The 13,429-nt window shown below is 39.8% G+C and overlaps 1 protein-coding gene across 1 annotated transcript in view; it reads left to right on the top strand.

The window, feature by feature from the left end:
* ptprnb (protein tyrosine phosphatase receptor type Nb) overlaps positions 1–13,429 on the top strand; it is a 42,052-nt gene that overhangs the window by 7,801 nt on the left and 20,822 nt on the right. The window contains exon 2 of the mRNA XM_013912269.1: positions 8,269–8,319. Coding sequence (XP_013767723.1) covers positions 8,269–8,319 — 51 coding nt within the window. The remainder of the gene's footprint in view (positions 1–8,268; positions 8,320–13,429) is intronic.

Here is a 13,429-nt window from a genome sequence, read left to right as displayed (position 1 = left end):
GCAGCAGATTTCAATGCAAGATACCCTACGAGACCACCCATCTCCCATGCTACAGTTAGCAAACTGCTTGCTAAGAAACTGGTTCAGTGTTGGATTTGCCAAAATGCGGACGCAAGAAAACTGTCACTAATGAAGAAACATCAGTGGCTGTCCTAGCTTCATTCAACAAGAGCCCACAGCGTAGAACTCGCCGCATGTCACTGGAGAGTGGCATTAGTCGAACATCCCTTCGGCAGATATTAGCCACTCACAAATGGCACCCTTACAAACTCCAGCTACTGCAGCATCTCAACGAGGATGACCCAGATCGGTGCACAGAATTTGCAGAATGGGCAAAACAAAAATTGGAACAGGACCCTCAGTTCATGCAGAAGATTTTGTTCAGTGATGAGGCAAACTTTTATGTGAATGGTGAAGTTAACAAACAAAACCACCGCTATTGGTCTGACACTAACCCACATTGGATGGATCCCTCCAAGACTGTTGGAACAACAAAAGTGATGGTTTGAAGTGGTATATGGGGTCCATTCTTCATCAATGGAAACCTCAAGGCCACTGGATATTTGAAATTGCTACACGATGATGTGTTTCCCTCTTTATGCACTGAAGCTGGCACGTTCCCTGAGTTTTTCCAGCAAGATGGTGCACCACCACATTATGGGTGCCAGGTCCGCGCTTTCCTAGATGAACAGTTTCCTGGAAAGGGGATTGGTCATCGTGGGCCAGTTGAATGGCCCCCAAGGTCTCCCGATCTGACCCCCTTAGACTTTTATCTTTGGGGTCATCTGAAGGCAATTGTCTATGGTGTGAAGATACGAGATGTGCAGCACCTGAAACTACGGATATTGGATGCCTGTGCTGGCATTTCTCCTGCGGTGTTGCTATCAGTGTGTGAAGAGTGAAAGAAGAAGGTTGCATTGACAATCCAACACAATGGGCAGCACATTGAACACATTATATAAGTGGTCAGAAACTTGTAAATAACTCATGAAAGAATAAAGTTACGTTGAAACCAAGCACACCATTGTTTTTCTTGTGACATTACCAATAAGTTCGATGTGTCACATGGCCCTCTTCCTATTGAAAAAACAAAAGTTGTATCCAAGATGGCCGACTTCTAAATGGCCACCATGGTCACCACCCATCTTGAGGAGTTTGCCCCCTCACATATACTAATGTGCCACAAACAGAACTTTAATACCACCAACCATTCCCATTTTATTACGGTGTATCCATATAAATGGCCCACCCTGTAGAAGATTGCTAAGTATTGTCTTGGTGAGATATGTAAGGCCTTCTCTAAAAAAGACATTGACTGGACGGGAACATATGTTTATACCTTTCAGCATTGATGGTGCCTTTCCAGATGTGCAAACTGCTCCAAAATTTCCTGCTCCAAGATTTTTGTTTTTGTTTTGTTTGTTTTGGGTTTTTTGCAGATTGGTGAACCTCTGCCCATCTTTACTTCTGAGAAACTCTGCCTCTCTAAGATGCTCTTTTTATACCCAATCATGTTACTGACAACTTTCCAATTAATATCCTTGGGCAAGATACTAACCCCAAGTTGCTCTCCGATGCATCCATTGGTGTGTGTGAATGTTGGATAAGAAGCATTTGCGCATAGAAAAAAGTGCTCGTATGAATGGGCTAATGAGGCAAGTGAGTGCTTTGAGTGCTCAGTGGAGTAAAAAGGCACTATATAAGAACCAGTTTATAGAAAATCATCTGTTAGAGTTAATCTTCCTCACAGTTCTCCTGATTATAATCACCTTTATAAACTTTAGGTGTAGTTCAGTGTCAGTCAGTCAGAAATGAAGAAATAGGCCTCAGAGCTCAGAGGGGTAAATTCTTTGTCAGATGTCTTGTTCACAGGTGTGAATGCTTTGTTTTATTTTGCTTGAATCAATAAAGATCATTTTATGTCCAACAGAGATTAATGTCACCTTTCTAACATTTTGGACCTTTTTTCTCAAACGAAGATGAGACATTGAGAAAAAACATTCAGCCGGCAGTTAATCAGCGTTGAATGGTTTGCTGAGATATCCATCTACAGTGCAGTTTTCTGCCATCATACCGTGACACTGTGATACTGTTTTCCCCAACCATCATTATTTGAACTGGGTTGTTTTGATGTTGTTTTCTATGGTTGTTTGTTTTCTTGAGTTGCTTCCAGATGTGAGAGCAAATGATTTCTTGTGGAATAGATCAAAACTCACATGAATGCATTTCATCCTCACCCACCAGGGAAACCACAGATAGCAGTGTGGTTTCTAGTGTGTTCTTTGGAAATTAGCTGATCAGAAAGGAGCTTTGGTTCTGATGGCTGCGCTCCTGTACAGACGCCAAGATGGAGCCGGAGCTGTATGTGGCCTCGGAGGAGAGATACTATGTGATGTACAGTAGAAAGCCAGACGGCGACTTTACACAGCATGTACTCTGTTTAATTAATGTGAACTGAGGGGAGAAGTTTGCCAGAGAAACGAGGAGTTTCCCTGGAGAAACGTGCTACTGTGAGTGTGACAGGCTTTTCTGCTGAAACTGAATCATGCAGGAGAGCGTATGGCAGAGTCTGTTTCTATGACTCCGTGGGTTAAAACGCTTTCCAGGGGCACAGCTTCTAAATCAGTTCAGCTGCAGAAAATCTCCTTAAAATCTATGAGTGCTTTCTGTCTGTAAATGAGACACGGAGCTTCTTTTTCTTAAATCTGTAAAAAAGCAGCTTTTGCAGGCCTTAGCTGAGTTACAGCTGGGGCAGGGATCAAAATTTTTAAAAATGCTTTATAACCAGCATATTTGGGTGATGTGAGAGGAAAATTGGAAAGCCTCCACGTTTCCTGGGTTCTAGCTAATCCATAAAATCTCACCTGTCAGGCAGGTTCAGGTGCACCCCTTTGAACACCTCTTTGTGCGTGTCTTCCTTTTTTTTTCTTTTACTGTATTTTCTTCCTTCACGTCAGCTTTCAAGATCATTTACAGATATTTCTTATCACTGTTGTGCTGATGATATTCTGTTTTATATCACTTTTTAAACCTCAGTGAGTTAATCAAGTTTTAATTGTACTGAATTGTTTGAATTTTATAAAATCTTGGATGTCAGTTTAACGAGAATAAAAGAGAGATCTTTATTGCAAGCCTGGTCCACCCAAGTCCTTAGAAGTCTGAGTTCACCCTCCTTTTATTTTAACCCATCCACCAGGGATACACTTTGACATCCTATTATATCCAAATCTGAGATGGAGATTGTTTTTCATGCTCATCCTTGACTACTGGAACTCACCAAACCTCCTCGGAGTGTCTCTAGCTTTGGTTCCTCATCAGATCAAATGTTCCCGTGTCACATCTCTGCTGATCTCACTGCGCTGGCTCCCCATCAAGTTTAGAATTAAACTCAAATTTCTGGTGTTATGTGCCTGGCAAAATATATATTAGTAAACTTTTGCAACGATATGTCACCAGCATCTTCTGATCAGCGGTTATTTGCCATTCCCAGATCTTACCTAAAAGCTGAAGAAGGTGACAGAGCCTTTGTATTTTGTGGCCCCCACTCTCTCAAACCCTCTGCCCTCCAGTCTACGATCTGTGAGCTCTGTGAACTCAAAAAGCAGCTGAAGTCCCATCTTTTTAAAATAGTGTTTGGGTAAAATTTCATTCCACATTTATTTATTTTTTTGTTGTTGTTGTTAATTTTATTTTGATCCAAAACACCTTGGGATATCTTAAAGGGTGCTATTAAATAAATTTACTTACTTACTTCCTGCTTTTTGGGGATCATTTATAGAATTCCAGTAACCTACTAATCCAGGTCTTGTATTTCCTCAGTTTGTCATGGAATGAAGAGGGAACAAGCCTTACTTGGCCATGAAGCTTTTTACAAGTTGCTATGTCACTAGTTGCTATGCTTGCCATCAAAGATTGTTCATCCACCTGTTTTCCAAATAAGTGTCCTGCAGTTTTTCCACACTTGACTCTAGTTTAGCCTTCTGTTATATCACCTTATTCATCTGTCTGTTTTGTGCAGTGCTTTCAATTTGGTTTGCATTTGTAATTAAACTTGGCTCCACCCTTCTGATTCCAGGCAGGAGATGCTGCTGAACGGGCCATGGGTGGGGCTCAACTCTCACTGCTTAACCTACAAGGAGCACATGTTTTTTAAGCCATATGAAACAGCAGTAGTACAAATAAAAAAGGAGAAGAAAAACAAAAGAATCGATCGATCTTTTCTTCCCTCTTTGGTTTATTGTGCCACTGATGAAGTCCACAGAGATGATGCGTCAGTGAAAGGGAGAGAGCGATGGCTGAGCCACAGAGTGAGCTAGAAAGTGATCGAGATGAAACGGAGAACTAAGAAATTTCTGCTTCTAATAAAAAAGAAACAGATTGGCCATAAGCGAGCAGAATAAAATAGATGGAGGCGAGATATTACCTAGTGCCTGTTTCTATAAACAGAAACATAAGTAAGACATTTTTCTAAAGTCACCTGTGTAAAAACAGCGATCACTGTATCAGAAGAGTCAGCTGAATACTATTCATTGCAGGAAAAACACAAATAGTGCTGTGGCTCTACCCATCAGGATTTGTGCTGTCTGTAGTGTTAGCTGTCTTTTGTTTATTGCTTGTTTTACTATAAATGGCTGTTTTCTTGCTTGTTTCCTATTAGGTTTACCTCTGGGGCTACCCACCATCACCTGAGAGGAATTACTTTCATTTTGTCTCATTTCCCTCCTGTTTTTCAGTCTATGCTGTATAGACCATCATGCCTTCCTTTTTACTCTTATCAAGATAATTGTTGAAGCTCCTCTTGTTTATTTGGATTTATCATTTTTATCTTATTTATTCCAGTATTTCTATTTATGCTTTCCTTTTGGCCTTTAATTTCAGCCCAATAAAAGGCTTGTTTTTTGTTCAAGTTTGTCTTCATGTCGGCCTTCTCCACACATAACGTTTTAGGCACACATGACATAACATAATTTCATGGATATTTCACCTCACTTTAGTTTTATTTAAACAGTACCAGCTCACGGCAAGAGTCATCTCAAAATGCTCTGTACTTTGGAGTAAAGAACCTACAATAACACAGACAAAACCCCAACAATCAGACGATCCCATACGAGCAACAAATAAGACCATACGAATGAATAAGACCATATGAATATGGTCTTATTCATTATGAATATTATTCAATATTCACTATTATTCAATATTCAATATTGAATTCAATAATCAGTCAATATTATTCAATATTATACTTATTCAATATGAATAAGACCATACGAGAAACAGTTGGCGACAGTGGGGAGAAAGAACTCTTATATACTGTATTCCCATGTATGTTTGCACATGTTTCAATAAAATGCAGTACCTATTTCCTGTTTTCCTAACAAACAAATGAGGGGTGGCTCAAGACTTTTCCAGAGCACAGTAAGACACAAGAAAATCTACTGTAAAAACACATTTTAAGATTGTATGTAGTATTGACTAAGGCAATGGTGATTATGATTTTTGCCGTAACCAAGAAGTTTTAGTGCCGTGTTTCTTCCTACCGCAGCTTTAAGTGGATGGAGGCTTTTGCAGTGTTGAGTGTCTCTAACCTTCACTGTAATTATTAACCTGCTGGCTACTTAGCATCTAGAGCGTTACCAGCAATTCGCCAGCAAAGTCAATCCAGACTTTGTAGTACTACAAATTTTCAGTTCGGTAGGAGTATTTTATGGTTAACTCATTGTCTGTGTATTCAGCTAATGATAATAGAGCATGTCTTTTTAAAAAAGAATAGTATTACCTGTCTATTTGAAACAAAACCTCAACAAGCAAAAATAATGTTGTGAAATAAGCATCAACAAATCATTTGTAAAAAAAATAAAAAGGATTTTCTGATGCACGAAAGCTAAAAAAACATCCCCTCTTTTAAAAAGTTTGACTTACTTTGAAAGTTCATTTATTTATCTTTTTAATACTTCCATATCAATGATGGCAATCAGCCACCCATTCTGGATGATTAATTCATAGTTTAATTTATTCTCTTGTTCTGGTTTCTCCTCTGTGTGAATTTCTTATTCTTCTCTCATTTTAAGCTGATTTGATTTTTGATTTTTGTTGTTGTTGTTATTGTTGTTGTTTTTTACTAAATTTAATTTCCTCACATGAAACTAAACAAACTGGTCAGGGTGGAGATTTTTGACAGTGCATCCATCACTCTGCTCATTACAGACTTAATTACACTGAAATTCCTTCTTATTAGCCAGCAACGTCGCATTTCAGAGGCGCTGATTGAGTGACTGAAATCTTCATGAAACAGTCGAAAGGAGGTTATGGATGGATGAATGGATGGATGGGTGTGTGGGTGGTGGAGAAAGGACAAAGCAGAGATTAGTCATCAGTGTGGAGTTTGGTCAGAGGGGTGGCGAACAGATGGATGGACGGATGGAGATCTCTCCGCTCTATGTTTAGCCCTGTGTCAGATTTCTGCTTTAATGGAGATTCCCTCTGTGATATCTGCTGCAGAGGTGGCTTGTTTGTGTCGTCATGTAGTCAATACTCAGGCGGACTTTGTATAGATTAAAGGTGAAACAGAAGAAAAGCCTTGGGATTTAAGAAAATAGCAAAATAACACTGACATTTACCTAAAGGGTCCTTTTGCACAGTTTCATTGTCGCTTTCCTGCTGTGTGATACTGACATCCTCCTTATAGATGGTATTTTTTTTGTTTCCTCCGGCATTGGCCTCAAGTCGTAGCAAAAACAGAAATACCACAGTGGGCAGTCGTCTTCTCTGCTAGATGCAAAAACACTCCCACCAGGAAACACCAGAAGCTTGAAGCACAAAAAAAGAAAATAAGTAGTTCAACAACACCAGAAAAGATTGATGTTATTTGATGCTGTTATCTGTAGAAATATATATGGCGTGGGCTCACAAAGTGGCTTGCAGATGTGCATTTGTATGTGCAGCTTTGGTTGTTTGCCATTTATTGGAACGATGCATTAAAGCAGCAGCAGCCGGTGTGACTGGGCCTCCTACTGCATGCATGTCTAAGGAGGCTGAGATCTGCACACATCATAACTTGCAAATATTTCTTATTGATTTCAAAACTCATTTGCTTTTTTTTTATATTAATCACAATTTACAATATAAACATAGCACTGTAAAAAATTTACCTCAAAACTTGCAACTGAGACTTTTATCTCAGCAGTAAAATGTTTGATGAAGCCATAGATCAAGGGAGAAGTTTGCCCATTTTCTTACAGGCTTTTTCTTTAATCACACCACATGAGTCGCCCCCTGCTGGACATTAGGAAGAATGTAGCTTTAAGGCTGTGGCTTAAGCCATTTGTATTTACAACTCAATACAGTCTACTGATGCTGACAAAATATGAGTTAAAAATGAAGGTTAAATGTTTAATTTGTGAGCACTGAACAAAAAAACAAAAAGCCTATATGAAAGAAGCAATTGCAGAAGCTTTGCCGCTAATCTACCCGACCTCTAATGACAATTAGGTCACAAACTTTTTGGGCTGATGGAAAATAACTCTGCTATTCTTATCTGAACCGACCCACGTGCCATGCCCTGTTCTAAGGCTTTGTGTTTATCAGAGCTGCTGCAAACGTCTGTGGGATTTTGAATGCCGTTTCTGACATTGGAAGTTTCATTTTGTCACTCGAGAGCTGAGAAAGCTATTAAAGTCTGAATTTTTATTTGTCCTGACAGCTCAGACGGTGGAAGCTAAGTTGGTGGGCACGCAGGCAGTACGCTGCATGACAATGTGCATTTTCTCAAGTTATAAATGGGTACTGTATAGAGGATTATATAAATCCTTAATGAATATCCAACTCAAACACATAAATAAACAGAGCAGAGCGAGTAGCTTCACGTCTGCAGCTGTTTACTGCCTCGCAACAGATTAAGCCCGGGAAAAGGTCAACTGTAACGTACACACATGCACACAGATCCATCCGGACTCTTAGCAACACAATATTGATGTCCAACACAATGTAGCTCTCTGTCCCTGGGGGTTTCCCTGCCTCATTTCTGGCTCTGTTTGAGTCCTGCAATTAAAAAGAAAAAAAAAGAGTTTTACAGAAACGCAAATGAGTTCATGTTTGTCTTTTTGCTTGTAGTGTGACAAACTGGAACTGATAACCTTATTTAAGGGTTCTTAAAGTCTTGAAACAGCCATCAAAGGTTAGGAAAACGTGAAGAACTGACAGAAATAGTCAGTTTTATAGGCTGGTTGTCTTTGAATTCTTATGCATCTTCTAAATTTGTGTCTGCAGGTTGCTTGTTTGAGAAGAAGCTGTGTCCCAGAGATCAGCTGTGCAATGATGGTGAGTATCAGCTCTTTAATCCAAGTTCATACAACACCTTACACCCGTTAGATCAGTTACTGTTCTGTTCAATTCTTTTTATTTATATAGCGCCAAATCACAACAGCAGTTGCCTCAAGGTGCTTTATATTCATATAAATGGAGTTTCATAGGTTTTGCAGCTCTTTGGTTCAAAAGGGTTTATCACAAAAGTCTGGACGATGTGGAGTTGGGGCAAAATTTCACTGCAATATCTCATCATCTTCAAGCTGGGCTGGAAAATGCAGAAGTACCAAAAAACTGCAGGTCCTCTAACAGCCACTTGAGGCCACCACCTAAAGTGAGTCAACCCCCATAGACCCCCATGTTAAATTGTCCAACTTTACAGGAAACAGGTTTGGATACATTCTTTCTTCATAGCAACATTGCACTGGTTGATTTTTTAAAAGATTACTTATAATCCTCCACTTTGAATTTTATTAAGGCTTAAAGTCGCGGGCTCTTTGATTGACAGGTGAGTGTTGACACAGGCGGCTGTAGCTTCTCGCTGTCTGCTTGTTGATACAGACGGTCCAAAATCTCTGTGCTGCTGTTTTGGTGAGTGAAATGGTAGAATTTTATTGATCTGTATTTAGAGCAATGCCGAGGCACGGCCACTGATAGATCCAGAAGAACCTACTGGAGACATTATATATACATACGTTCTTGTGTGGAAGTGGCAAGAGTTCCTGGGGAGCGTGGAACACCTGCTCACCTTCAGATAAGATAATGGATGAACATGTCGCACCAATTAGCTGTTATCTGTGTCCAAGCATTGTATCAATATAGTCTATGAATCCAGCTCACTAACCAAGTTAATTAGCCTTCACTGATAACTTAGCACTCCATGCTCTCTGGTGGCCAGAACACTAACTTTGACTCTTTGAGAAACCAACAGGTGATGAAATCTTTTACTTATATCAGGTCACTGTATTTCCAGTTGTTATCCCATAAATCAAAACTGTGCAACATTATGAAGAAGTAACAAACTCGTTCTCTTATACGTAAAAGATTGATTTCAGGTCAAAGCTGCTGTTCTGCAGTTTGAGATTCATATTTCTATTTACGGTGCTGTGTTTTCACTTTCAGCACTTTCACTTTATCTTAATGTAGAGTATTATTGTACTTCCACTTTCAACATGAATACTGTGAATACTAAATAAGTTCCTTTACTTTAAACTCAGACACTACAAATTGAAAACTACAAACCCAGTCTTGTTTTAGTTAAAAATGAAGCTAGACTGTTTCAGCTTGTAGGTCTTAATGTTTTCATCGTTTCAAAGTTTTTAAATTCTTAATACATAACTTGACCCGCGAAGGCTGCTGTTATTTTGCATTGCATTCTGGGTCGCTGATGTAAACTGGTGGCATTTCAAAGCTACGATCACAGATCTGCTATTTCTTGGGGACGGGAGTTTACATGCATCCATGAACATAATCAGTGATCCATGGTCGCCTACACGGTATTGAAAGTCCAACTTTAAGTCATCAGATACAATCCTAGGAACATTTTGGATATTATAAATACTGCTACTAATAAAAAGAATAAAAAGAATACTTAGAGTATTAAATTGTTAATAAACAATCAGAATATTCCCTAAAGTACATCATTAATTTTTGTAATGAAACTCAGATAAAAGGCATGTTTACCAGGACAAACCATCGTGGCAGTGGCCAGTAATTCTTTTTAATTCTTCTGCTTGGGTTACCTGACCCTTTAAACATCCAGTTTTTTCCACGAGTTAAATTAGAGCTCAAACTTCCTCCTCAGTAGGGAGCTCATATTTACGGTAACCTGAATGCAGCTTAATGGGAATAGTAAATTGAGTGAAAGTGAGTGATCCCAGCAGGCTCCCGTTACCGCGGCACGCTTCAGGAAGCTCTGGCACGTCCCCTGTCCATCACGCAGCCTGGAGCCCATCAGATGTCACGCCTTTGACGGCTCTGCTTATAATTCCTCGCTGGGCTTCCTGTTTCCTCCATGCCTTTTCAAACGTTTTGAGGTTGTCATTACGAGAGCAGGCACACGGGCGTGCACCTGAAAGGGGCGCCTGCATTATTGATGGCATGTTACCCCTTCCTCCCTGAAGATGTTTTGTTCCTTGTTTTTACCTTGAGGTGGAACATGCCGTGCCAAACTTTTGATGAATCCAAGAACGAGGCTTTGTGAGAACACGCAGCTCGTTTTCTCAGCCTGGCACATCTGAACTGAATATTCACGTAATTGAAATAATTTCAAGACCTTTGGGGGGGAAAAGAACAAATCTGATGGATTTAAACATGTTTAAAGTTATTCTAGACTCATTTTTTATGTCCTTCAACATTTGCAGTTTGGAATAATGATTACGAATCAATTTGTTACCAAACTTCATTCAAAAATCCTCTCATTTTGTGTGTCTGACCATTTGTAGTCTTACATTAAGATTCATCAAAAATGTAGGAGTCTTCAAAAAAAAACACCCACTTTGAAGGTCCTTTTTTTGAAGATGTAATTATTTCAGCCTGTGTCATCATGTATAAGAGGAAAACACCCAGACTGCATTTTAAAAACAGCCCATTTTATGTGCTTAAGCATCTGTAAACACACATTTACAGACTTCATGAAGATGCACAAAATTATTTCTGAATACATCAAAAGTGACTCACCCCAGTGGTGTCATTTTGGTGCTTTTTCTTGTGAAGATGCATAAAATAGTTAAAAATGAACAAAATAACCCATTTGGTGTGTCTTTATTAAATACCTACAGTTTGTGTTCACCATCTGGAGGGTTTGAATAAAACAGGTTTAGCTCCATTCTGAGGTAAAAGGATTGCAGAAGGCATCTGTAATCTGTGCAGAAATGGCCAGACTGAATTTTGCACACTGCCCATTTTGTGTGCTTTCCATCACATATCCATGCCTCAAAACGAATCTTCACCCAAACTGTGCTCAGAATATTTTCTTATGCATAAAAATTATCATTTGTGTGTCCATAGACGTGCAGTATTTAGAGTGTACAAAAAGACATCTTTAAAAGCTTTAATCATTTCTAATCTGGGTTGAAATGCTTGAATAACACACACACACACACACACACGTTCTCTAGATTTCATTCATGAAAAGGTCATTTTGAGTTTTTCTTATGAGGTCAGATGAAAATATTTCGCAGTAAAGTAATAAAGTGATGCAGACTGAAAGACTAAAAATAGGGTTGAATGTTGTCAGTGCATTAGCATTAGCGCACCCTGGGTTGTTTAATTGTCTTTAACAAAGTCCCGGTCCTGGGTTTGAATCCACTGTCGGTCTGCCTGGGTTCTTCGTGTGTACCTGAAAAGAAAGGTTTGTTAGGTTAACTGGTGATTCTGAACTGGCGATCTGTCCGGAGTGGCCGCTGCCTTTCAGACACTTGTCCTGGATTGCATAAGCGAGAGTGGATGGATGGAAAAAGACACACTGTGTGCAACTTCTGCTGTGTGTAAATAAAACAAGCTGCAGTCTCACCAAAAAACAATAGAAGCTTTATTCATTTGCTGTCTGAGTTTTCACAGCAACTCCAAGCCAGTATAATCTTAACTAGTTCTGGTTAAGTGGCTGCATAAATGAGGGTGGTTGTTTCATGAAGGGCGACCGACATCAAATCAAAGTCAAATCAAACATGCAGATTGTCATGAATGAGATTTCCATACCGGGTCATCAGTCAGGACATGGGTTAATAATGACCGCTTTCAGTGCTGTGCTGGTGGAAACTGTGCACGTTAGGAGGTAGCGAGAGAGAAGGAAAGGAAAGAGTGTGGAGATGACAGTAGGGACTCTGAATGTAGAGACTTGTGCTGGTAAAGGACGAGACCTAGAGCAGGCCCAAGGACAGACTGGATTAATTCAATCCATTTCAATTTTATTTATATGGCACCAAATCACAACAACAGTCATTTCAAGTCACTTTATATAGTGATGTAAACACCCTACAATAACCCAGACAATCAAATTACCCCCTTTGCGCAAGCACTTGGCGACAGTTGGAAGGAAAACTCCATTTTAACAGGAAGAAACATATAAGGAGAACCAGGCTCAGGGAGGGACGGTCATCTGCTCCAACTGTACTGCAACTGGTTGGGGGTGAGGAAGGGGAGACAGGATGAAAGCCAGAGATCAATAATTGCATCTCCTGGCTGGACTTGGAAAGCCTCTGTTCTGATTAGGCTGCTGCCCCCACAACCTGGATAAGTGGTAGAAAAAGGATGGACGGAAAAGCTTGAATGCAGATTTGTGTCCTTAAACATCTGCAATATGTTTTCAGTCTCTGTAGTGATGAAATCAAAGAAAAGTGTTTCAAGAGTCTAAAAATAGACAGACTGTTTTAAAGCTTTGATCATGTTTGTTTAAAAGCTTCAATGGGAGAGAACATTTCACTGCACTTAAACATCTGTAGTTGTGCATTTTGAGTTTACTAAATGTGATTCAGGACTGTGTAAGACAAAGACATCTTTTGTAGCTTTAAGTATTTGTAACTTGTGTTACACTTCTTATCTTGTAACATCTGTAATCTTAAAAAAAACAACTTCACCCATGTAACTGCCTGCACCTCTGCAGATGTCACCGTTCAATTTGAGCAGCTGATGGATGTTTGTGAGTGTTGTGCTGAAGGATGAGTGTAAAAATTATTTTTCTATGAGCTGCGTCAGTTGGGCAATAAGATTTACAGGAAGTGAGGGAAGCGACGTCAAGATGGAGAAAGAGATGAAGATAAACAGAGTAATGCAAGAGGAAAAGAGTAAACGAGGTCTCCCTCCGTCAGACGGCTCTCAGCCAATCGCAGGTCGATTGGCTGAGAGCCGTCTCTATGACAACAGTGACATCACTTGCCTGACGACCGTGTGTCTCCCTTGTGTGTGTGTGTGAGATGGAGACAGAGGTGATGACTCACCACAGCCCACACTCACACACAAAACCACCACCACAGTGAGTGTGTGTGTATGAAGCCAAGTGTGTGTTTGTGTGTACACGTGTGTGTGCACGTGCTGTGTTCGTGTTTACATGCATTACATACAGCATGTGTAGTGTACATTATTGATGAGCACTCATACAGTACGTTCCTGCTGCTGTCCTGGTAAA

The sequence above is a fragment of the Pundamilia nyererei genome, unplaced genomic scaffold, assembly GCF_000239375.1.
Source record: "Pundamilia nyererei isolate P.nyererei 1_Seehausen unplaced genomic scaffold, PunNye1.0 scaffold00085, whole genome shotgun sequence".
Lineage (NCBI taxonomy): Eukaryota > Metazoa > Chordata > Actinopteri > Cichliformes > Cichlidae > Pundamilia > Pundamilia nyererei.
This window is presented reverse-complemented; position numbering and strand designations above follow the sequence as displayed.